Below are 25,331 nucleotides of genomic sequence, written 5' to 3'. Positions count from 1 at the left end.
CACAGTAACTCAGCTTCTAAGAAACGTATTCCAAGGAAGCACCAAAGATACATGTAAAGATTTCTGTGCAAAGATATTTATCAGAGTATTTTTATGTTATTAAAACATTAGAAACAGCCTACTGTTCAACAAGGAGTTATTTAAATAAATAACCTACCTCGTGGTCCTGCAATGGAATATTGTACTGCTGCTAAAAATGTTTTTGAAGAATGTTCCATGCTGTGGGAAAATCTTACATTGTTAATTGAAGAAAACTGGTTATTAAGTTGAAAATATAGTATAATTCCACTTTTATTTTTAAGAACCACATGTATATAGGGACTCAGGTGGCTCAGTCAGTTAAGCATCTGACTCTGATTTCAGCTCAGGTCGTGATCTTGGAATTGTGGAATTGAGTCCCATGTTGGTCTCTGCACTTAGCGCAGAGTCTGCTTCAAATTCTCTTTCTTCCCGTCCTGCTTCCCCTCCTCCTCATGCCCTCTCTCTCTCTCTCTCTCTCTCTCAAATAAATAAATAAATAAATAAATAAATAAATAAATATTTTAAAAAAGAATGCAGTGTATATATGCATTGAAAAAAAGCTGAAAGCAAATACAGCAAGATATTGAAAGAGTTTGTTGCTGGTGTGGTAGTTTTCATTTCTTTTTTCTTTTCTGATCCATCCATTCCCCCCACCCACCAATGTTTCTGCAATGAATGCTTATTGCTTCTATAGCAAAAAAAATGTATGTCATATTTTTTGACTCATATTTTGTGAGTTAACATGCATATGTATGTAGCTTTAAAATAGTATTGTGAATATAGTAAATATAAATGTTAGCTACTTTATTTTATTTTTTAAAAGATTTTATTTATTCATTCATGAGAGACACACAGAGAGAGAGAGGCAGAGACACAGGTACAGGGAGAAGCAGGCTCCATGCAGGGAGCCTGATGTGGGACTCGATCCCAGTCTCCAGGATCACACCCTGGGCTGCAGGCAGATGTTCAACTGCTGAGCCACCTGGGAGGCCCTGTCAGCTATATTAGTAATGAAATTGTAAGCCTTACCTCCATAAGTAAAAAAAAAAAAACAAAAACAAAAAACAAACAAACAAACAAACTTGAAATTAAATGTGTAGGATATGCCCCATAGGTTTTAAAAACTTGCAGCAAGTTTTTAAAACCTTGCTGCAAATTTTTAAAACCATCTTGAGGTGCTGAGACAGGTGCTGGGCCACCCTTTCTCTACTTTACTACCTGTATTTATCTCATGGCAATTTGTTTGTTCTTTCATTCAGCAAATATTTATGGGTACATATAAGCAAACCATATATATGCTCTGAGTACATAGAGGTGATCAAAACAAATGAACTCCGCCTTAAATACACATACATATAGATACACATAAATAGATCCATATAGGATTTTTTCTTCTTTTTTTTTGTTAGCAAAATCATGTGAGTGATTGTCCTACTGAAAACCCTTGTCTGTTCTGGGTCGTTGAATAGCTGTGTAGAAAATTATAAATTAGGGACTCCTGGGTGGCTCAGGGGTTGAGCATCTACCTTTGGCCCAGGGCGTGATCCTGGAGTCCCCAGATGAATTCCCATGTCGGGCTCCCTGAATGGAGCCTGCTTCTCCCTCTGTGTCTCTGCCTCTCTCTCTCTCTCTCTCTCTGTGTCTCATGAATAAATAAATAAAATCTTTTTTTAAAAGAGAAAAAGAAAATTATAAACTATCTTGACTTTACTGTTCTGATCAAGTCACACTTACCTGCCACCCTGCCTTTTAAATTAACTCTGCATGTTCCAGAGCCTTTGCTCTTGAAGTGACCTAGTATGTTTCCCTGTTATTTGCCATTTGTTTATAATTGCTGCACCAAAGTATGATCAGAGTTGCTGAGGTTTTCAGGGATTTTGTTAATGTGTTCGTGAGTCTTGAGAGTACAGGTAAGAAACAAACCTGCTGGTGGGTTCTGGGTCCAGTACTCCTGGAAGGCAACCATGGGAATTAAAAAGCTGCTTATTCACATGCCTTTTACCACTTCACAGTCAAGATTGCTGAACTACTGTTGGCTGTAAATTGACTACTTGATGGAAAAAAAAATTCCTGATGGTATTTCTTACAATGCAGGGTTTCCAGCCATAGGCCAGTTCAATGTGGGGCCCTAACTATTGGCTCCTAGTAACTTTCATATTTCTGTGCAGGAATCAAGACTGGATGACCGCTGCCTCTCCTTCCCCAGGCATGTCGTGTGGCCTCTTCCCAGCCACTGTTTCTAAAATTTTCCACTTTCAATGTCACACATACCCTGCCCTGCAGTGGGGCGGGGGAGGGGGAGTAAAAAAAATAAATAAAATTTTCCACTTTCATTCATTAGTGGCACTTAAGTGGAGATTTATCATTAATGCAACTCTGCCATCTTTCAGTGAGAGTAAGACAATTATTACTATAAAGAAAGTAGTAGAATTATTGCTTATATAGTCGTGGCCCTCTGGCTTCAGTGATTTTGGTATTTTATGCTATTCCAATAATGATGATCATGATGATGATATTTCTTGAAGGGAGTTATGAAGAAGACAGCAGGCAAGTCCACGTGCCTCTGCTGCCATGCCATTTAGAAGAGTGCAGGGTGGGCAGCCCAGGTGGCTCAGCAGTTTAGCGCTGCCTTTGGCCCAGGTTGTGACCCTGGGGTCCCAGAATCGAGTCCCACGTCGGGCTCCTGCATGGAGCCTGCTTCTCCCTCTGCCTATGTCTTTGCCTCTCTCTCTCTCTCTCTGTGTCTCTCATGAATAAATAAATAAAATCTTTAAAAAAAAGGGGTGCAGGGTCTGCACTCAATCTGTTAGCTTCCTCAGGAAGTCCTAAAGCTCTGGTCACGAGGTGCTGCTGCCTACCGTTACTAGGTTGACCAGATAACATCGTGGTCATGTCGGGCGTGAATTCTTCGCTTCCAGATGTCATGCCCAGCGGGGTGCTTGGACACATCTTTCTATAAAAATACACAGGATTCCTAAAGATTTATTCTTACAGCGTTTACCACTGAGATGTCAGCTACTGTTTATCAGATCCCCAGGTGTGCATGAATTGGGTGCCAGCTCCAGGATGTGCAGGGTCTTCCAAGGGACACGTTACCTTCCCCATTTTACAGCTAGAGGACCCCGAGGTGGGAGAGGGTCATGGTTTGCCCAAGTCACGTGGTAAAGAGCAGCATGAGGGTTGGCATGCTCATCTGCGTGACTGCAAAATTCCTGTTCTTTTCTCGGGTCGGACACTGCATCCCCGAAGGAAAAGCTAGCTGGCTTGCTCTTAGTTCTTGACTCGGAAATGAACCTTAAGGTTGCACCATATTTAGGAGTGCTAGAATCTTTTTTTGTTTTACTCATTCCTGCCTCTCTGCTTCCACAGAAGTTTGGTCGAGGGTGGCTTCTGATGTGGTCAGTTAGTCTCGAGGGAATACGCTACTTGAAATTGCTGTCGTTTTGCCATTTCACATTGGCCTTGCTTTCAGTAGAAGGCTTAGAAGCCTGAGTGCAGAGCAAGATCTCCATTCACGTTCCAAATCCAACACTTACCGACCCCCTGTCATTCATTTAACCCCTCTGTGCCTCTCTCAGTCCCATCAGCGGTAAAATAAATGTCATAGTCATGACTCAGGCTCTTTCTGTGAAAATGGAATGAAATAATCCATGTAAAGCTTAGAGACAGGGATGCAGAGAACCCCAGACACTACCGCTGCCGCCACCACCACCGTTACCATCAGCATTATCACATGAAAGTGACAAGCTTCACTGAAAATAGTGTTGCTGAGTTAAAATTAGATGCCACTGGGATGCCTGGGTGGCTCAACGGTTTAGCGTTTGCCTTTGGCCCAGGGGGTGATCCTGGAGTCCCGGGAGCCTGCTTCTCCCTCTGCATGTGTCTCCGCCTCTCTCTCTGTGTCTCTCATGAATAAATAATTTTAAAAAAATTAGATGTGACTAGGGTCACCTGGGTGGCTCAGTCCATTAAGCATCTGTCCTGGGCTCAGGTCATGATCCCAGGGCCCTGGGCTGGAGCCCCATGTCAGGCTGTCTTAGCGGGGAGTCTGCTTCTCCCTCCTTCTGCCAGCCACTCTGCCTACTTGTGCAAGTTCTCTCTCTCTCTCTCTCTCTCTCTGTCAAATAAATAAGATCTTTAAAATAAATTAATTAATTAAAATTAGATGCAACTAGCAGAGACACAAGCCTGACAGCCAAAAGCCTGAAGAAGGAAATAACTTAGAAGTTATAAAGCTATTTTAGGTATTTTTCTTTGAAAATGTGTGACATAACTCATGAATGTCAAAATAGCTTCAATATGATCAGACGGGCAATTTTAGGGGAGGTAACGTTCAGAGAGCAGTGGGCCAGTTTGCCTTATTACTGCCCTCAATTTGTATGAAAAAGGGGGCCTTTGCAGACATTTGTAGCCATAGCCTGAAACAGTGACAGCAGTTCCTGTATGTCTTGCAAAGGAGAAGAGGGCAAAGAAAGAGCTAACAAACCAGGAGCCCCTTTCAGCGGATCTTGGGCACTCTCATTTTGAGAATCCTATCCCCCTCCGTGGGAGTTGACACTAAATGAACTCTTACCAAATTAAAGAGCTGTAGTGACATGTGTGTCCTAGACTCCTGGCTTTAAGCTAAATATATGTATCAGTTCTCTCTGGGGGATGGGGGGGTGGATGACAGGCAGCAGAGTAGTACTCCCACCTTCTCTGTGTGGTCTAAGTTCCTTAAAAAAAGGGACTTGGAGTTTTTGGGTGTTGAGTTTGGCAAGTTCTTTCTATATCTTGGATACTAGCCCCCTTTATCTGATATGTCACTTGCAAATATCTTCTCCCATTCCGTAGGTTGCCTTTTGGTTCTGTTAAGTGTTTCCTCCACTGTGCAGAAGTGCAAATCCAATTTAAATTTAAAACACAATAACAAGAAACGGACCTGTAATGAAGCTAGGTGACGAAGCTAGGTTTGTCACCGTGACAAATGTACCACTCTAGTGGGGCATACTGATCATGGGGGAGACGCATATGAGGGGGCCAGTGGCCTATGGGAAATCTCTGAACTTTCAGTTTTGCTGTAAACTTAAAACTACTCTTAAAAAAAAAAAAAAAGTCTTAGAAAAAAAAACCTCACTGACCTGAAAAGTCGTAATTTTAGGATTTGAAAGGAAACTTGATTCTAAAAGAATAATTAATAGGTTTATGTAATCCTTTATTTAACCTGCTTATATAATACGTATAACACATTGAAAGTATTTGGCATATGTTTTCACATCGCCATGAAAGAATATGAAAATAGCCAGCTAGGGAAGAAAAGTACACAAAAGTAGATAGCACAGGTTATGATCTTCAAGGAAACCTTATGAAATGGGCTCATTCTTGTTACTGACGATGTTGCCACGTTAGTTTAACCAGCCATTAGCTTTAAATCTACTGAACAAGAGCCCTGTGGTTAATTCACTGGATGTGTCACTTTGAAAAGTTAAGTTGTTTAAATGCTTTCACAAGCTCCGACCTCTTGGAGCTGTGAGGTTTTTTTTAAAATCCCAATATGAAGCTAGAAGGCCATTTTATGCCTAATCATGTGTCAATGATTGCTGAGGGACTATTCTCTACAGATTCATCAGAGAGCTCTGGAAACCTCCAGAAATTTTTGACTGGCTGCAGTGCGTGGGGTCTTATGCTAAGGGTGGGTTGGCGGTAGAGGAGGTGGGATACCAAGGTGAAGATGAGCTGATCCCTACCTTCAAGGAGCACCCAGTCTACCTAGAGTCCAAGACTGAGTAGGGTGAAGGCTGAAGACTGTCTTCTTTTTATCTGCCAATATTGAAAATGGAGCATTTAAGTATTTAGATATTTCATTACAAATAATGAATGGGTGCTTCAGTCAGTTAAGCGTCCAGGTCTTGATGTTGGATCAGGTCATGGTGTCAGGGTTGTGAGGTCGAGCCCTGCATTGGGCTCTGAGCTGGGTGTGGAACCTGCTTAAGATTCTCTCTCTGCTCCTGTCCTTTCTTAAAAAAACAAAACAAAACAATCAAAACAAATAATGAATGGTTATGCGTGTGATTATATAACTTCAGGGATTTGCTTTTAGCTTTAAACACCATGAGTGTGAAGGTAGTTCTTAAGGTAGGGGTTTAATTTTTTATTATTGGATAATAAATAGACAGTGATAGGTTCTAATAATATACAAATATAAGACTGCAAGTTTGCATAAGAGCTTTTGGCTTCTTCATTACCATTACAGAGGTGAAATGAAATAGCTTATTTTTTGAAGCTAGTTACATTTATAAGGAGTATCACCCAGTGGTTTTATAAATTACACTTCTTTTATTTTTATTTTTATTATTTTTTATTGAAGTTTGATTTGCCAACATATAGCATAACACCCAGTGCTCATCCCATCAAGTGCCCTCCTCAGTGCCCGTCACCCAGTTACCCCAACCCCCTACCTACCTCCCATTCTGCAACCGTTTGTTCGCTTCCCAGAGTTAGGAGTCTCTCCTGGTTTGTCTCCCTCTCTAATTTATGCTTCTTTAATTTTTAAGTAAAATATATACATACATTTGTGATAATAAAATATTCATTATTTACAATTTCTTCATAAGGTTTTTATGATTATTTGTGACTTAGCAAATCAACATTTGGGTCTTGTATTTTTCACTCAGCTTGAATGTACTATACTGAACCACGTTTGAAATAAATGAACCTCTTTTCTTCTATACTATAAACTGTTTAGTAAAACCAGGTGGAAAATAAAGTAACATTGGGTTTTTTGTCACAGATACTGCAGTAGGTATTTTGTAGATTCTTTCCAGTTTCGTTGCTAACCCTTTAGAGTCACAAAATCTTAGCAACATTTTCATTATTCCCAGGTATCTTTAGAGACAAAACTCATTTTTATCACACCTTCAATATCCTAAATTGATTTTCTAGGTCTCTGGCTTGGTTTGGAAATTAGAGAATTTAGTTTCCTTCCTCTGGCTAAATTCCTGAATTAATCCTTTATTTCCTGCCTACATAGTTACTACGGTCAACTTTCTTCCCAAGTTTTGCTTTTCTTACCACATTTGTTTGTTAGGGTCGGAGCCAGGGAGGTGATGTATATGTGTTCTATTGCCCAGCAACCTGTAAGTATGAGGGTAGAGGAGGGCTCGAGCCAAACATATCTAACTGGACAATTTAGAGTAAGTAAAAGCAATAGCCACACAGAACAGGGTTAAGGCCTCGGTTTTCAAAAATTTGTTCAACCTTATTTGATCCTTGGTTCAAGAGCTACCTTTTCAGAATCATTGCTCCAGAAGCTAGCCGGGTGGAATGATGAGTTGAAAGTTTGACCTTTTCTTTCTTTCTTTCTTTCATATATTTCTATGTTCTTTCTTTCATATATTTCTATGTTGTATTTGAATCTTTCGTAATGAGCATATATTAGTTTTGTCTTATTAAGACATAAGAAAGAAAATGAAATTTGGGAGGGAGGAGACGATTACCTCCCAAAAGAAGGTAATAACGTTTTTGTTTCAACAGCAACAAAATTCTCATTTTTGTTTCTAATTACATGATCTCAGAATAGATCTTAATTTTAAATTTAGCTGCTGTGTTTTGAATAAGATCCTATCCAAAATACCAACATGAACAAATAATGCAAGTCCCGGGTTCTTTGCTCCCTTTTTGTTAAAGATCTGAGCACACCAGTTTTAACCTCCAGTTCTGAGCACACCAGTTTTAACCACCAGTTTTAACCTCATGAGATGCCTTTGCTTTTTTTTTTTTTTTTTTAAGGTAAAATGAAAACAGTGGGTAGAGTCTGACATATTTATTTGATAAAATATCATAGTTATAAGTGGTACAATATAATTCAGATTCCACTGACATTTATTTAGTATCATTATCATATATCTCATTTGATGTTTACATTGAACTTGTAAGGTAGCTCCTACTATTGTCTTCTCTTCCTGGAGACGAGGAAATAGATGCAGAGAGAAATTAAATAATAGCCTCAAACAAGTACTTAGTATGTGTGGGAACCCAAGTTCAATTCTCGTTTCATCTGAATGTAGGCCAGTGGTTTTTCTCATTTTGCTCATTTGTCATCCTTTTCTCACTCAGCAAAACTGATGATTCCTGCCCATCAATAGCAGTGTTCCTCTCTGGGGTGAGAAGGTGGGAGATTTTCCCTGGGGGCCCATCAGAATCTATGTGTGGGATGATACGTGTACTTTGAAAAAGATGCCAGAGATAATTCTACTTCCCTACCACCTGCCCTGATTGACATTCTCTGCATTATCCCACACTGTAATGATGGTTTGATTTCAGTCTATTGACTTTAGAATAGAACTTCTTTCAGCTTTTTTATTTAATAACTCTGCAGAAAGGCTTTTTTCCCCCACAAATTTACCAGGCAATTAGTTTCATGGAATATTTCCGGGTTAGCATATTTCCCTTTCCCCAGAAATAAATCTTGAATTATATGGGGCAAGAAACTCTTTTTTTTTTTTTCATTTTTTAAAAAATTTAAATTCAATTAACATATAGGGTATTATTAGTTTCAAAAGTAGAGTTCAGTGATTCATCAGTTGCTTATAACACCCAGTGCTCATTCTATCATGTGCCCTCCTTAATGCCCATCACACAGTGACTATATCCTCCAACCCACCTCCCCTTTAGCAACCCTTAGTTTGTTTCCTATGGTTAAGGTCCCTATGGTTTGCTTCCTCTCTGATTTGGTCTTGTTTTTTTCTTTTTTTTCCTCCCTTCCCTTATGCTCCTCTGTTTTGTTTCTCAAATTCCACATCTGAGTGAAATCATATAATAATTATCTTTCTCTGATTGACTTACTTCGCTTACATAATATCCTCTGGTTCCATCCACATTGTTGCAAATGTAAGACTTCCTTTTTGATGGCTGAGTAATATTCCACTGTATATATGTGTGTGTGTGTGTGTGTGTGTGTCACACACACACACACATCTTCTTTGTCCATTCACTCTCAGTGAACATATGGGCTCTTTCCATAGTTTGGGATTGTGGACATTGCTGCTGTAAACACTGGGGTGCAGGTGCCCCTTCAGACCACTATATTTGTATCCTTGGGGTAAATACCTAGTAGTGCAATTGCTGGGTCATAAAGTAGCTCTATTTTCAACTTTTTGAGGAACCTCCACACTGTTTTCCAGAGTGGCAGTACCAACTTGCATTCCCATCAACAGTATAAAAGGGTTCCCCTTTCTCCAAAGATGCCTTTGCTTTTGGCTGTTGCACAAAAGGCACTGGCACACATAGGAATACTCAGCTACATTTATCATTTTTCTCTGCTAATTCAGGTAAATCTGGTAATTAGAAGAGCAGTCCCAGTTAATGCTTAGATTGTCCTTGAACATTATAGCCATCAGATTAGGGATTCTTACTAATCCCTGCCCAACTTTATGTTTGGCCCCAAAATATCTGTTATTTCTTCCCTTTCCTCACAAACTGGAGAAATGGGAGCAATTCGTAAACTTTTCACCATAATTATTCTCTTCCACATAAATAACTTTAAAAATGCATTTGGATAGGATTGTAAAGATCTGTGGTTGGACCTTTTATTTTCAAGATAAAAGAAATAACCAGAAGCTTAAAACTTATCAAGAAATTAGAATAATTTGGCTCATATCAGTGTGTAATTTTCTTCTTGAAAAAGCAAATATTAAAAAAAGAAATAAAAGAAAATTAAAAAAAAGAAAAAGCAAATATTAATCTAATACTTTTCCAGTGAGATGCCAAAAATAGAGGCCCCAGTAAGTACATGTAATACTGACTTTGTCTATTGAACCAATGAAATGTTCCTAACTAGAGTAAAAATGTTATATTTCATTTTCAGCTTATACCAAAATGTTAACTCCATTGAGTTATTCCTTTGATGTCTTTCAAGTTTATTCCCCCATAGAAATACTTGACTTTTTTCCAAATATACAAATAATAGGTTTTTATTGCACTAAAAAATAAGAAAGATATTAAGAAAAATTTTAAAAAACCAATAATGCTATCTCTTTTGTATAGCTGCTATTAATATGATGGAATATATTTTGATGATTTGTATAGCATCATCATATTTTGCATACTCTTTGTAGCCTGATTTTTTTCAGTTGTCAGAACATCATTTGGGTATTTTTCCCATATCAATAAATAGGGATCCTTATTGTCATTTCAAATCACTGCATGCAGTCCCCTTATAAGTCATATGTATTATATATTTTTTTACTATAATAAAATAATGCTTTAGTAAACTATCTGTCCTTACATCTTTATGTGCCAATCTGACTTCCTTAGGGTAAAGATTTAGCTGTGGGATTGCTGGATCAATGAGGCATGTTCTTTTTGTAATGATTTCATAATAAAATGGCTCCTCTTTAGAAAGATTATACGATTTATACTCCCCTATCCCCAGCTGTGATCCATTCTTGAATCTGATGGTTATTTTGCTTTTATTATTTTGAATACTTCTGAGGTTGAGGTTGAACATATTTTCAAGCATTCTGCATGAGTTGCCTGTTCATGTACTTTGCCCATTTTTCTGTTGGAATGTTATCTTACTGACCTGTGAGTGCTTTTTATAGTCTGCAAGACAGCTGCTCTTTATCGTACTTGAGGTGTTGTTTTCTTCTCTGTGCATTTAAAAATTATTATAAGATATTACAATTATAAATTATTTCCTAAGGATTTTAAGAAACTCCAGAGGCTTAAGCGGTATTGATGCTCTGGGCTTTTTTTTTTTTTTTTTTTTTAAGATTTTATTTATTTAATCATGAGAGAGAGAGAGACACACACACACACACACACAGAGAGACACAGGCAGAGGGAGAAACAGGCTCCATGCAGGGATCCTGACATGGGACTCGATCCCGGGTACCCAGGATCACCCGGCTGAAGGCGGAGTTAAACCACTGAGCCACTGGGGCTGCCCATCTGGGCTTTTTTTGATACAGACCTCCCTTCTTGTCTGCTGCCCTTGGAGAGGTAAGCAAATATTTTTATATAAGGCTGATTGTCTCAGTGGTAGATGTGCATTCTCATAAATTTATAAATATGTGGAGACTGCTCTGTGGGTTTCTAAATCCGTGTGATCTCTGACCTTTTCTTGGAGCCTGAAACCAGCACTGTAGCAGCAGCTGAGCAGCATGTGTGTAAGACGGAAACACCAAATCCTGGGCTGACAGTTTTCTGACTGTTAACCGCTGCCCCGGGTCTCCTGGAACCTGCCATTGTCAACATGGTTTACTGTTCTTACTGTGATCCATGTGATCTCTCATCCCCCATCCCCCCCCATGTCCATCCACATGAAAAATGGGTTATCTAATCCTGGGCTGTATTTCCACTTCTTTTCAGAGTATCCACGTACTGGAGAGGACTGCTTCCTCCAGCACCGAGCCCTCTGTCAGTCGGCAGTTGCTAGAACCAGAGCCGGTCCCCCTCTCCAAGGTCAGTGACAAAACGTGGTGCTTTCCCAGATGGCCTCTTGCCTGCTCTGGGGCCAGCAGAACTGTCAACGGTTCCCACACCTGACTCCTCTCGGGTAGCTGGGATTCCTCTTGTAGGGCTGACTGCCACATTGTTCTGCCTCTGGTGTGTAGGTTTTCTCTGCCCTGTATAAGGAAGGATCAAATGAAAGTATATTTTGCTGGGAGTTCCAGGGCTACAAAGATCCAAAATACTCTTTATTTGCAAGGAAGAGAAACTATTGTCATTCTGTTGGAGACATGAGCAAATATTTCTACATCAAGCTAATAGAAAAAAAAAAATCACTAGATCCAGCAAAAAAAAAATCATAATGCTAACAATAGGAACAGCTACCATGATTGCCTGTGCACTGCGTTCCAGGCACTGTGCCAGGTCCTTAAATACGTTAGCGCATTGGACATAACCTTTGCAAACAGCTCCCTGCAGTGTAGGTGTCTATTGCATTTACAAATATGGAAACTGAGAATTAATAATTTGCTCAAAGTCTGAAAAAGTCGCTACATAGCAGGGCAGGGGTTCAGACTTAAACTGCTTCAGGTGCACCCCACCTACCAGTCACATAGCACCTGCCTGGTGGGGGCGGGGTGGGGGGGAGCTGTCGGACATTCAGAGTTCCAGTCCTCTCCTTCCACTGGCCTTCCTTGCCATGAGCTCTGAGGAGGACACTGCAGACTTTGATTAGAACCTCTTCTGTTTAATGGAAGCCAGCATTCCCTGCCTTCAGCCTTCTCTTTCTTGGACTGGGGAAACATTTAACTTCATTTATGTCTAAAATGCAAAAATCATAAAAGTTGAAGAGACGCCATCTTACTCATCCCTACCCCTTGGTCATCTCCCTGCCCTTTTTTCAGTGGGCTGCCTCTCCTATGGAGAAACTCAGAAAATAGAGTGCATGGGGATTTGGAATTCAAATATAGACATAGCACTTTATTTCCCCCCAAAGACTTTGAAATATGTATAACTGATCCTTCCCTTTGCTACTCCTGTATTAAACAGAATCCTAGGGACACACTTTATGATATGGAATATATATGCTTGTATTCTTTATATTTGGAAGGTACTACAAGCTATAAAGTTTGTGTTGTTGCGCAAGAAGAGTAGACTGCAAAACTAAGGAAAGGGAATTATCAGACTCAAAAAATAGAAAGAGGAAATGCTCTGCATTCTATTTGAATGGCAAACAGAGAATGCCTACTTGGAAAATGCAACTGGCAATCTCTTTGAAAACATCCGTTCTCTCTTACAGGCAACTACTGGAGAGAGAGAATAAATACATCCTGGGGCAGTGGGAAAGGCAGCTGACATTTCTTGAGCATCTGCTTTGTCCCAGGCATGGGATGAGCACATATATTCTCTACATAATCAGCTACTCGATGAAGCGACTACTGATGTTCTTGTTTTAACCGAGCCTGGGAGCAGAAGTAAGGTAGTTGTCCAGAGTCAGGGACCAGGAGGTGTGTGTGAGAGACCAGGACGGTGAGAGAGACACAGTGAAAGGAGGCCTCCAAGACTGACCCCCAGAAACGGAGAGGAGACTTGCTGGTATTAGAAGCACACATCAGGAGAACATCCTGGTAGGCAAACAGGGGAGGCCCCAGAGGGCTGGCGCCCCTGCAGAGGGCACGGAAGCTCCACGCCTGGTGCAGTGCCCATAGCTCGGTCTCTGCCTCTCTCCCACCTGGCTGTTCCCAAGTTATAGCCTTATATGGTAAACTGGCCATCTAATAAGGAAAATAATAGTAGTAGTAATAGTAGTAGTAGTAGTAGTAATAGTAATAATAATAATAATAATAATAATAATAATAATAATAGAGGAGGAGATTCCTGCCCAGGCACAAAGGCCCCCGGCCTCCTCACCCTCAGCAAACAGCAGGTGTCCGTAGAAGGCGGGAGCTCCCACAGTGCTCTCTGCGGCCGGATCCGGGCATCTGGGGGGGCGCCTACACCATCCCCTTCCCATGACTCCTCCTTGCTGTTGCCCACTTGTATCTCGCTATAGCACTACTATTCTTGTCATTGTGGTTTGTGTATTAATAGAGACCACATCTCTCAGGGTCTGGTGAAATCAGGGCACCCCATGCATTCCAGAAGCCACAGCATCTCACCGTCTCTCAGTTCCTTGGAGAGAAGATGGACCTCGTGGGCACCGGTTGGCAGTGGCGGAACCCAGAAGTACCCACTGTCCCAGCTCAGGATTTACTGAAACTCTCTGTTTGGGGTTTTCACCTCCTACAGCCTGTTCACCTACTACCCCAGCCCCCGCCCCCAGCATTCATGCATCGCCAGTGTAGCCTTGAGAAAGGAAATGTCTCCAACGAACAGACTGGAGCTGTTATCACATTACTCTCTGGTTTCACTTGTTATTACTATTAGATTAAAAGTGTATTTAAAATTTCTATAATACTGAAAGTGTGTAAATCTGACTCAAGGCAAGTCCCGATAGGATATTAGGGCTTTTGACTCTGTTTCCATTATAAGTAATCCTGTGAAAATTGGAGACTTTAAAAAGAGAAAATTGGTATCAGTTGAAATTACAAAAATATTCTTCAGTTTTCAGAAAGCGGTATTAACTCTGTTAAGCAGACCCAGTCTAAGCATAGAGGTGGGTTGTATAAAGTACTGAGACGGGCTCTTTTCATTTCTCACACAACTTGTTTGCCCTGTATTTACTTTGTTGCCTCTGTGTCAGTTTGACAGCTTATTTAACTGTAAGAAATGTATTAAGATTCTTTTAAATTTCTTTTGGGTGGGGCAGCCCGGGTGGCTCAGCGGTTTAGCGCCGCCTTCAGCCCAGGGCGTGATCCTGGGGCCCCGGGATCGAGTCCCACGTCAGGCTCCCTGCATGAGGCCTGCTTCTCCCTCTGCCCGTGTCTCTGCCTCTCTCTCTCTCTCCTCTGTGTCTCTCGTGAATAAATAAAATCTTTAAAAAAAAATTTCTTTGGGGTTTACTAACATTGGATCAGAACAAATGGAGTTACTTATGTGTAAGAAATACCTTTTAATTTTGTCCCTTTTCTATCTTGCCCCCTTTTTCTCCCCCTTCTCTAGAGTTAAACAAGAAAAAAAACTACCATGTTAGAAATCAGTAGCCATAGCACCACAGGAATAAGCTGGTATTCTAGTCTGAGTAATTAGGAAAAAATCCAAAAAGGACTGTTCTTATTATTTAATGTTTCCATTTCTATGAGTTATCCAGAGTCATCTTCATGATACATATATATGTACACCACTCACATATATATATATACATACCACATCGTAGATGTACACACACATATTGTATACACACACACACCATATATACACACACATCACATAGATACACACACAATAAATCAAAGATGAACACTAGCTTTCAAATAAGATCTAGCTGAAAATGAAAATGTTATTCTAGAGATGTTATCCATGGATAGGGCTACTAAAAATAGAAATGTCATTAAATACAGCTGCTATCTAAGAACAGAGCAAGCTCTAATGAGTATATTTACACATATATGGAGAGTTCTTTAGGTATTTGATTGTATCAAATTTTTAAAAAGATTTCAGTATAGAAATCCATTTTTAGTTGACCATAAAGTTGAGGGTCCACTTCTGGGTTCTCTATTCTGTTCCATTGATCTATGTGTCTGTTTTTGTGCCAGTTCCACACTGTCTTGATGACCACAGCTTTGTAGTACAACCTGAAATCTGGCATTGTGATGCCACCAGATATGGTTTCTTTTTTAAAATTCCCCTGGCTATTCGGGGTCTTTTCTGATTCCACACAAATCTTAAAATAATTTGTTCTAACTCTCTGAAGAAAGTCCATGGTATTTTGATAGGGATTGCGTTAAACGTGTATATTGCCCTGGGTAACATTGACATTTTCACAATATTATTCTGCCAATCCATGAGCATGGAATATTTTTCCATCTCTTTGTGTCTTCCTCAATTTCTTTCAGAAGTGTTCTATAGTTTTTAGGGTATAGATCCTTTAACCTCTTTGGTTAGGTTTATTCCTAGGTATCTTACGCTTTTGGGTGCAATTGTAAATGGGATTGACTCCTTAATTTCTCTTTCTTCAGTCTCATTGTTAGTGTATAGAAATGCCACTGACTTCTGGGCATTGATTTTGTATCCTGCCACGCTACCAAATTGCTGTATGAGTTCTAGCAATCTTGGGGTGGAGGCTTTTGGGTTTTCTATGTAGAGTATCATGTCATCGGCGAAGAGGGAGAGTTTGACTTCTTTGCCAATTTGAATGCCTTTAATGTCTTTTTGTTGTCTGATTGCTGAGGCTAGGACTTCCAGTACTATGTTGAATAGCAGTGGTGAGAGTGGACATCCCTGTCTTGTTCCTGATCTTAGGGTAAAGGCTCCCAGTGCTTCCCCATTGAGAATGATATTTGCTGTGGGCTTTTCGTAGATGGCTTTTAAGATGTTGAGGAATGTTCCCTCTATCCCTACACTCTGAAGAGTTTTGATCAGGAATGGATGCTGTATTTTGTCAAATGCTTTCTCTGCATCTAATGAGAGGATCATATGGTTCTTGGTTTTTCTCTTGCTGATATGATGACGGGCACTGAGGGGGGCACTTGACAGGATGAGCACTGGGTGTTATTCTGTATGTTGGTAAATTGAACCCAATAAAAAATAAATTTATTATTAAAAAAAAGAAATCCATTTTTATGAAAAATTTACCTACTTTTCAGGTGATAGTAGAACCTAGTGTTTTCTTTGATTATCCTAACATAATTCAGAAGCAATGCTTACTTGTTGAATTGCAGTTCACCATTTTTTTTAAAAAAAGATTTTATTTATTTATTCATGAGAGACAGAGAGAGAGAGAAAGAGGCAGAGACACAGGCAGAGGGAGAAGTAGGCTCCATGCAGGGAGCCTGACGTGGGACTCGATCCCGGGTCTCCAGGATCACGCCTGGGCTGAAGGCGGCGCTCAACCATTGAGCCACCCATGCTGCCCTGGGCTGCCCTTTTTGAAAAAAGATTTATTTATTGATTGATGAGAGAGGAGAGAGGCAGAGACACAGGCAGAGGGAGAAGCAGACCCCCTGCAGGAGCCCGATGCAGGACTCGATCCCACGACCCCAGGATCATGACCTAAGCTAAAAGCAGACACTCAACCACTGAGCCACCCAGGTGTCCCCACAGTTCAGTATTTTAAAATGGGAATACTAGAGCACACCACTTTGTGCTCCTGACAAGAATGCCATTTGCTTTGCATTGTCCAAAAAAACATGATATACAGCCTGAAATTGTCTTATCAGAAACATTTTTTTTTAATTACTGTATCTAGGGGCACCTGAGTGGCTCAGTCAGGTAAGCATCTAACTCTTGATTTTGGCTCAGGTCACAACCTCAGGGTTGTAAGATTGAGCCCCATGTTGGGCTCTATGTGGGGCATGGAGCCTGCTTGCAATTCTTTCTCTCCCTTTCCCTTTGCCTCTCCCCCTGCTCTTCATGTCTCTCTCTCTCTTCTCTCTCTGTCTCTCTTTCTCTCGTGCGTGCTCACGTATGCTCTTCTAAAAAAAATTAGTGTATCTAATTAACAGTTTTGACCAGCTTAGTCAATACAGTTTCTGACAGTATTATCTTCAAATATAAAATCACTTCTTGGGCTGTTTGTAAGGGGAACATTTAGAGATATTGCAAAGGGTCCTTAATGTCGTTAAGTGAATACCAGTAGGTACGTTTCTGTAAATAGTTCATTCACTGGGGACCCCTCAGGGATGACCAAGTTGATAAAGAAATGACACTGTTCTCAGATCAGTTTTCCTTGTCCGATGGGGGGAACATTTAGAGTTGGATTTGGGAGGACAGGGGCACGATGTTGGCTTAGAGGGCTTTCCATAAGCCACGAGTATCTCCTAGGCTTAGTATTCTTGAATGAAGCGGTGTTCGGTTGCATCTCCCAGAAATATAATTTACAGTGAAAAAACACACCCCCATTTATATATACTTGGACTTAACCATAGATGTGACTTGGTCATAGGGCAAGCAACTTGTGGGATGGAAGGAGGGAAAGAGGAGAGGGGCGACGGAGGGTAAATACGTTTGCCTCTCCCTGCCCGTCCCCAGGGCCAGCCAGCATCAGCAACTGATTTTAGCATCTGTGCCTCTTGAGCCATTCCTGTTGAAGCCTGTGTTCCGCGATTGAAGGATGATTCCTGATAGAATGTACCTCCTTGGAAGGCACTTTCCCAAGCCCATTTGGGATGGGCCATTCTGCAGAGAGGCCTGCCTTCCTCTGGGGAGCTGCATCCGGTTTTCTGAAGCCGATGCACCTTCCCTGCACCGTGGGCAGGGTTGTGGGGGTTGTGCACGGGATGTGACCTTGTTGCTTCTGGCTCTGCTACTTAATTGCATCCCATGCCCGAGATCTAGAATATGAGTGTTGGCTAGGTCAGCGGTTACTTTAGAGCGGCGTAGGCCCTCTGGAGTCACTGGGTCCAGGGATTTGAAAACCCCGGATGTTGCCAAGGGGCCAGGTGTCTGACCTGGAAGCAGGCCCAAGGGAGACTGTGACAAACCAAAGCCTTCCGGGCCCCCTCCCCTCAGGGCAGGCCCAGTGCTGCCAAATCTTACAGACTTTAACAAAACACTCGACATTTAGATTTTTCTACATCTGAAATCTTGTGACTTTTAAATGTTGACAACTCATTAAAAACTTTAGACACCATTAGAACATGGAAAGACGAAACCACGATTTGGTTTGATTTAAACAGAGGAGGGTGATAGTATGGCCTCTAGAATCCCAGATTTCTGGCCTTGAAGTCAGAGCCAAAATCCCAGATTTCTGGCTCTTTTTCTGTGGGCTCCCAAGGGCGTGTGTTTCTCGGGATGGGTGTCTTCTTCAAAAAGCACGGGCTTCTGGGTATTGTGTGGCAAGCAGGGCATTGAGACGCATGCAGCCCGCAGCTCTGCCTTCAGGTTAGCAGGTGATGAGCCGCTCAGAAGGCCGGGGCTCCGCACGCTAATTGAACATTTGTCATCGAAATAGCCTTGCTTTAAAATGTTAAAGTGCCTTTGTGCCCAGAGATGCACCATCTGAAAAAATGCATTTTAAACCTTCTGAGTACATGGGATCAAAACTCCATTCTGCCCCAAAGTCCCACCTCCGAGGGACCTGTAGCCTCCAAGTCTACCTGGAAACCCATTTTAACGTCACGTGTAAGCACGCCGCTGTGTCTGATGTTAGAATTTGCCCCAGAATGTGGTTCATGCTTCTGGTGTGTCCCGTGTTGCTTCAAAAGCAGCTTCTACTTAAGAGGCCGCTTTGTTTGACTAGGTCCTCAAACACTGAAAAACATGTGATTTGTTTTTCTTCTTTTCTCTCAGGAAGCTGACAGCTGGGAAATTATAGAAGGACTGAAAATAGGCCAAACCAATGTCCAGAGACCAGACAAACATGAAGGCTTCATGCTGAAGAAAAGAAAATGGCCTTTAAAAGGCTGGCACAAGGTACCATTTTCATTGTATTCATCTTCAGATCATCTTCGTCATAGTGAGGACCTTGTTTGGTGTCATTAGGTGGGAATCGTGGTTGCATGTGTAAAACTAATTTTCAAAGCCTTTTTATTTTTTTAAACCATGTGGGCTTCAACCTGTTATACCTGTTTAAGTCTGAGATCTGTAATGTCTGTATGCAGGGAAAACATATTTTACGTGATATTTAAAATTCAGCTTATACATGTTGCTTACTCTGCTTTTTTCATTTAAAATCATGTGAATGTTAAAAAATAATGATACGAATATGTGCTTATTAAATATTCTCTGAAATAAGATGTTTTTGAATGCATTGCATATGTTCCATATGCAAAAATGCATTTTGAGTGCATTGCATATATTCCATTTCTATTATATATCCCACCATTATTGAACCAATTCCCTGTTGCTGGACATGTAGGATATATCTGATTTTTTTACTATTATGAGGTTGTGATGAACATCCTCATACACCAATTTCTATTTAAGTCCTTGGGATAAAGTCTTGGTTGGAGTTATTGTTACCAGTGCAGACTTACTGATGCAAAATCACTGATCTCGGAAGTCTGTTTACTGTGCTTTAAAGTGTGGGTTTATTTTTCTTCCCCCTGACCCACTTCCTTTCTCCATCTTGGAGTTTTAATTATGGAAAAAATATTTTGTACTACTCTGTTGCAATTACCTGAGTAACAAGAACACTGTTATGCTAACGAGGAGAAGATTGTTCTCCATTTTTAATATAAGCCCTTTGATAGACCACCAGTAGCATCTGTGAAATCGCTGGAAGAACGGGTCACCTCCTTGACATATTTGCCGATGGATTTCATGTCAGAGCAGATGGATCTGTTGGCCCAAATGGCTAGCTAGGTGGTGGATGTCCAGTGGCCCAAAGCAGGGACATACGGATTATTATAGCATCCTTAGGAAATATGGTTTTTTTGCAATTGAAGGCAAAGACTTAAAATTAACAGACAGGAAATGTTGCCCACTCCCCAGTCTTTGAGGGTGAAATAGAAACAGGCCCAAGAGGCTTCTGACTAATGTTGCTTCTCACTTAGAAGCATCCTCAGTCGCTCCTGAACCCATAATCTTATACCAATACCAAGAATTTCCCTCCACCCTGTTCTTCCTTGGATTTTGGCCAATTGGCCACAGTCCTTCCTGGAATCACCTTTTGCTTTTCATTCTGGGCTCACCACTTTGCAATTCCTCGAATCAGTGGCCTTGCTAATCTCTTCCCCCAGGATCACACAATAGATTATCCCTGCTAATGTTCTTTGATAGGTAGAAATGGAAAGAAGTCAAAGAAACCCATATTAAATGAATCGCATTCTCAGGTCCACAACTCAGCAAAACTGGCTGTGGCTCAGCAGCCACTCTTTCTGGGCCATGCCTTTCAGCATTTTCCTACGTAAATTAGTGGGAGGTTCCCACTTGTATTGCCTTTTCTCCCAGTCTCTAACACCATCAGATGTTTATTCAAGCATCAGCATATTTGATTCCCCGAGTCATGGGGGATCGAGTAATCAAGTGTTTTTCAGCTATCTTCCCGTGCTTACTTACCCCTAGAACTTATATCAAAGGACTTTTCATGGCCTTTGTGAGTTCTGCACAGAGTATACCCAGGCCGGACCGCCTGCCACCTCAGCAGCTAAGTGTTCCATAAAACCTTCCCAGCAGAGTAATTTCCAGCAACAGAAAGATTCTTTGCATCTGTAGAGACTACAGGAGGGCACTGGATCCCGTTGTTTGACTAGGTCCTGAGAGCTGTTTGTTCTCTGGTGAATCGCCCATGGAAAGGAAATCAGCAGAGGGTTCCTGGAAAGGAAATCAGCAGAGGGTTCCTGAGTGTTTTGGAGCAATGATGGCTAGATTCATTTGGACTGGACCCAGAGTATCTCGGAGGAGACAAAAATTATCAAAAATCTCTGATTTTCTTTGTTTTGTTTTTCCTTTAATGTAATTCAGAAATTTTCGATCTCCTTTACTAATAGTGAAATGAAAGCTAAGTGGAGATGCAAGTATATTGCTAAAGCCCCTTCTTAAACTTTCCAGGTAATTAATTACTCATAGATCCAGTTCACTGTTGTCTGTAACAGACTTAAGCATTCTCAGGAATTTTCCATGGTATTCAGGGAAATGCAGTTTCCTGGATTTTATATCCAGAGTGAAAAATTCGCTGTTAGAGAAGCTCCTCACAGAATCACTGAGCTATTCTCATTGTTCACTTTGAAGAATACCCCAGGGTGGTTCATTCAGAAGGTCCTGACTGTGGGCCCTGAGGTCCCACCTCTCCAGCCCCACTCCCTCCAAGGAAGACCCTGGTGAAAGATTGCATTCCCACTGGATTGTGTGTAAAAGAACCCGAGGTTGCTGATAGAATGGAATTCAAGCTCAGATTTCCTTACCATTTAACATGACTGACGATGGCCAAGTGCACCGAATTCAGATATATTAAAATGATCAAACACGTTGATGACTAAATGCCAAGCAACGTTAGACGCACACTTGTGAATGTGTTACATAATTCAAAATGCACGCGGTAACTGGGGGTTGTTTGGTTCTTGCAGCGTTTTTTTGTCCTGGATAATGGAATGTTAAAGTATTCAAAGGCACCACTTGATGTAAGTAGCACACAGGACATGTTTCAGAGATTGTTGTAAAGTGAGTAAACACCACGGTTGTGCAAGCCTCGTGACATAGTTACCAGCTTTGTGCATTTGTGTGCCTGTAAGATGTACCAAACTTCCATGTTCCATGGAAGGTGTCTTTTATGCTTATGCTCATGCTAGCATAAAAATCTCAAACTGGAGCATGAAGATTTAATTTAACGATTGTGATGTCTGTTGTTAAAAACAGAAGGTTAAACCTAAAAGTCATACGCTTGTAAAATGACCCCTTCTGTCTTGGAGAGAAAACCCAAATAGACTTTCTTTCTGCCATCTCTCAGTAACCTGTGCTTTATGTGCTTTTTTGAGATTGAAAGCAACCCTTGTTCTTATCTATATCCTTTTAAAAATCTGTCTTATGAACTTCATTTCTGTTTCGTGCATCCTTTTACCTTGGGAATCTCAACTCACTAACATCGTTGCAAATTACTTTTCTTTAAGAAGTAGTTGTTTGCATGTAATACTGGAAGATGCCACCCTTCTTGTCATTGCAATGTAGGGAAATTACTCAGGTTTCCGTTTAGTCCCCATGTCTTTCAATGAATCAGCTGTGTGTCCTTGATCAGACAAGGGCAACCAGAGGAAGCACGGGCTGCTCTGTGTTTGCAGTCCCAGCTGCCCAGTTCGGCCTTAGCAGCTGTCTTCTAGTTGATTACTTGGGGGATGTTCTGGGTTGTGGGTCAGAGATGGACCATAGTTATTTTAGGAACCACTAAACATCTTTTTTGGGGATATAAGCTGTGCAATCTAGAATTATGAAGAGTAGCATTATAAATTATGCCAGAAACAGGACTAAGAAATGAATAGTCTTGGGGCAGCTGACTGGCCCGGTTAGAACAGCACATGATTCTTGCTCTCAGGGTCGTGAGTTCAAGCCCCACATTGGGTGTAGAGATTACTAAAAACAGAGAGAGAGAGAGAGAGAGAGAGAGAGAGAGAGAGAAATGAATAGTCTTATTTATTGAAATTGGTGTGAAGTCACAGCAACTTCATCTGTCCTCAGATTGAGGACCTTGACCATTTTCTCTTTGTAAAGAAGGTGTGCTGTTCCATTTTCTATAGATAAATTAAAGATTACATTACACTCACTTCAGTACAGAAGCACATCAAATCATTATATCCTTCTAGCCTATTTACTAGTCTTCTGACTTCAGATTCAAAAGGGGAAGGTCCATGGAAGCATCGATGTCGGACTCTCGGTCATGTCAATTAAAAAGAAAGCTCGGAGAATAGACCTTGACACAGAGGAGCACATCTATCATTTGAAGGTAAAGTCACTTTTCACTAGTTTCTCTGCCATTATCAGGGGAATTCACTTGTCTGGGTCAGTGGTAAAGCAGAGATTGGTTTCACCATTACCGTCTCCTCCTGTTCATCGTTTTCAGGTGAAATCCCAGGACTGGTTTGATGCATGGGTCTCTAAACTGCGCCATCATCGGTTGTATCGGCAGAATGAAATCGTCAGATCGCCGAGAGATGCAAGTTTTCACATATTTCCTTCGACCTCCACAGCTGAATCCTCACCAGCTGCTAATGTTTCTGTTGTGGATGGGAAGGTATGACTTCATCATATGAAAACCAGCCCAGAAATTTGCTTGGAAAGTTACGTAGGCACACAACTGACAAACCAGAAAGCGGAGGTTTGTTTTATAAACTAACCCTCAAGATGACAGTGACATTGGGCATCAGAGTTAATCACAAGTATAGATTTGGTAGGAATGTGGATCACCAAGAGAATTAACAGTTGCTTTTGCTTTTTATGAATGGACCACATCCTAATTTTTATATGACTGTGTAGGGTTATTAGAAAGTTTGGTGAACATTGGGCTAATCAGCACCTAGAAATTGGTATTTTCCTGGGTGGTAATAAGACCACAAGGGTTTGAGGTTTCCTTGCCTCGAGCTGTACATATGTATATACATATACACGACCCAGAGAGAGACCGCTGACTATCTCTATGAAGTAAAGGTAAATTGGCTGGAGAATGTGACCATAATATACATAGTAGGTCGTGTGAATGACTGGGCGCTGTGTTAAGCATTTGACATGTAGTCACCTCTAATCTTTAATATAGCCAAAACTCAGAGACAGTAAAAGATGTTTTCAGAAGTGACATGGCCATCAAACAGCCGAGCCAGAATCTGAATCCTCCTCCTTCCATTTCCAAAATCCGTGCCCTTCCCGGTAGACCAGGTACCAGTTTAAGGGAGGCTGACATTCTTCGGGCTGTATTAAGACAGTCATTTTTTTCTGTTGTTGAAAAGCTAGAGGTGTTTGTTGCCTCCTAAAAACCAAGGTGAAGACAACAGGCAGGGAGACGATGGTCTCCCTGCCTTTGATTCAATAATTAAGTTTTCCGAACCATAGCCACATTGCAGTGCCCAGGGGTGTTGCGGCTCCCACTTGGCACCTGATATCGAGAACACAGACATCTGTGACTAACCGGTTGCCATAAGGAGTTGGGTTTAAGAACCTTTCAGTGAAGATTCCGCTTTTCTCTGTTTTCTTATTTGGGGATCTATGTAGTATATATATCCAAGTTTCCTTAGCACGGTATGGAAAAACCTCATGGAATCTGCAAGGTTAAATGAAATACCACTGGGTTCACTATTTACTATTTCAGTGGAAGTTCGTAAAGTAATTTTTGTTAAATCCCATCCATTGTATTTCACAAGACTCTCTCAATCCTTATTTCATTCTGGTTGTAGCCTTGCCGAGGATTGTTCAACCAACACCTTCCTCCTAGGAACAGGGTGTTGGGTTAACCCTAAATCCTGACCAGTTCTGAAGTGAAAAAGAAGGGACCAGGAGGACAGAGGGTAGGAAGTAAGGCACTTAGTGAGTGGCCCAGTGCAAGATGACTAAAATCGTCCTCAGGCTTCTCCGGGCCCCCGGTGTTCTCATCACAGAATAGAACAAATCCCGAGGTTAATCCAAACCAAACAAGAAATATATCCCAGATGGATATTTATGAAATATGTTTAATCCTTTGGTACTTCAGCTTCTGCCTGCATCTTTGGCATAGACCATTGATAAAAGATAGATTCTTTTCATCCCTTGTGTTACTTACTAAATCACTTGGGCGATACCCGAGAATGGAGAACTGAAACCAGTTCCTCCCCACTGTTTGCCTTGGCATAAGAAACCCCATCAACTCTGGTTTTCATAGATCTGTTGCCGTAGTTACGAATGACACACCTCGAAGATCGAACTCGGTGAAAGATTTCCATCACATGTAGCAAAATGCAATAAAGAGGGAAGAGCTTTTCATCCCTTGGCTTGCATTCTAAGTATCAAATTACGAGACTCCTGAACGCTAGCTGGTTTGTGGCCCTGCATGGGTAATAATAAATAAGTCTGGGTTTGCTAAAAAATATGTATCATTTGCTTCGTGATGATTTAGAAGAGACACGGTCAATTGTAGTTGAATATGAAAGTCAAATATGGACTTCTAAAGTTGTTTCAGCTTTTTCAGAAGTAAGTTTTGTGCTCTTTCAGCTAAGTGTTCACTGAACTCACTGCATTATCTCCTTGCTTCCTGCAACTTTATTTCACATAAAACCCCTTTCCTGGAAAGTCTACCAGCTGTCGATGATAATACTGTGCCGCGACTGCCTTTTTCTGTATTGCGATTTTGAGTGGGCATTCAAAGCATTGCAAGGCTGCTTGATGGTGGG

At 41.1% G+C, this 25,331-nt stretch overlaps 1 protein-coding gene across 19 annotated transcripts in view; it reads left to right on the top strand.

Moving 5' to 3' along the window:
• Positions 1-25,331, top strand: part of OSBPL6 (oxysterol binding protein like 6) — a 208,390-nt gene that overhangs the window by 127,823 nt on the left and 55,236 nt on the right. For 18 of the 19 annotated variants that reach the window (XR_012023837.1, XM_072811108.1, XM_072811122.1 and 15 more), the window contains 5 exons: positions 11,371-11,463; positions 18,838-18,960; positions 21,555-21,608; positions 22,808-22,921; positions 23,039-23,209. Coding sequence is in view for 18 of the 19 variants with exons in the window: in XM_072811108.1 (XP_072667209.1) it covers positions 11,371-11,463; positions 18,838-18,960; positions 21,555-21,608; positions 22,808-22,921; positions 23,039-23,209 (555 nt within the window). In the remaining variant the exon portion in view is untranslated. The remainder of the gene's footprint in view (positions 1-11,370; positions 11,464-18,837; positions 18,961-21,554; positions 21,609-22,807; positions 22,922-23,038; positions 23,210-25,331) is intronic. The other variant, XM_072811114.1, reaches the window with a different exon arrangement.

The sequence above is a fragment of the Canis lupus genome, chromosome 34 (assembly GCF_048164855.1).
Source record: "Canis lupus baileyi chromosome 34, mCanLup2.hap1, whole genome shotgun sequence".
In the NCBI taxonomy this organism is placed as follows: domain Eukaryota; kingdom Metazoa; phylum Chordata; class Mammalia; order Carnivora; family Canidae; genus Canis; species Canis lupus.
This window is presented reverse-complemented; position numbering and strand designations above follow the sequence as displayed.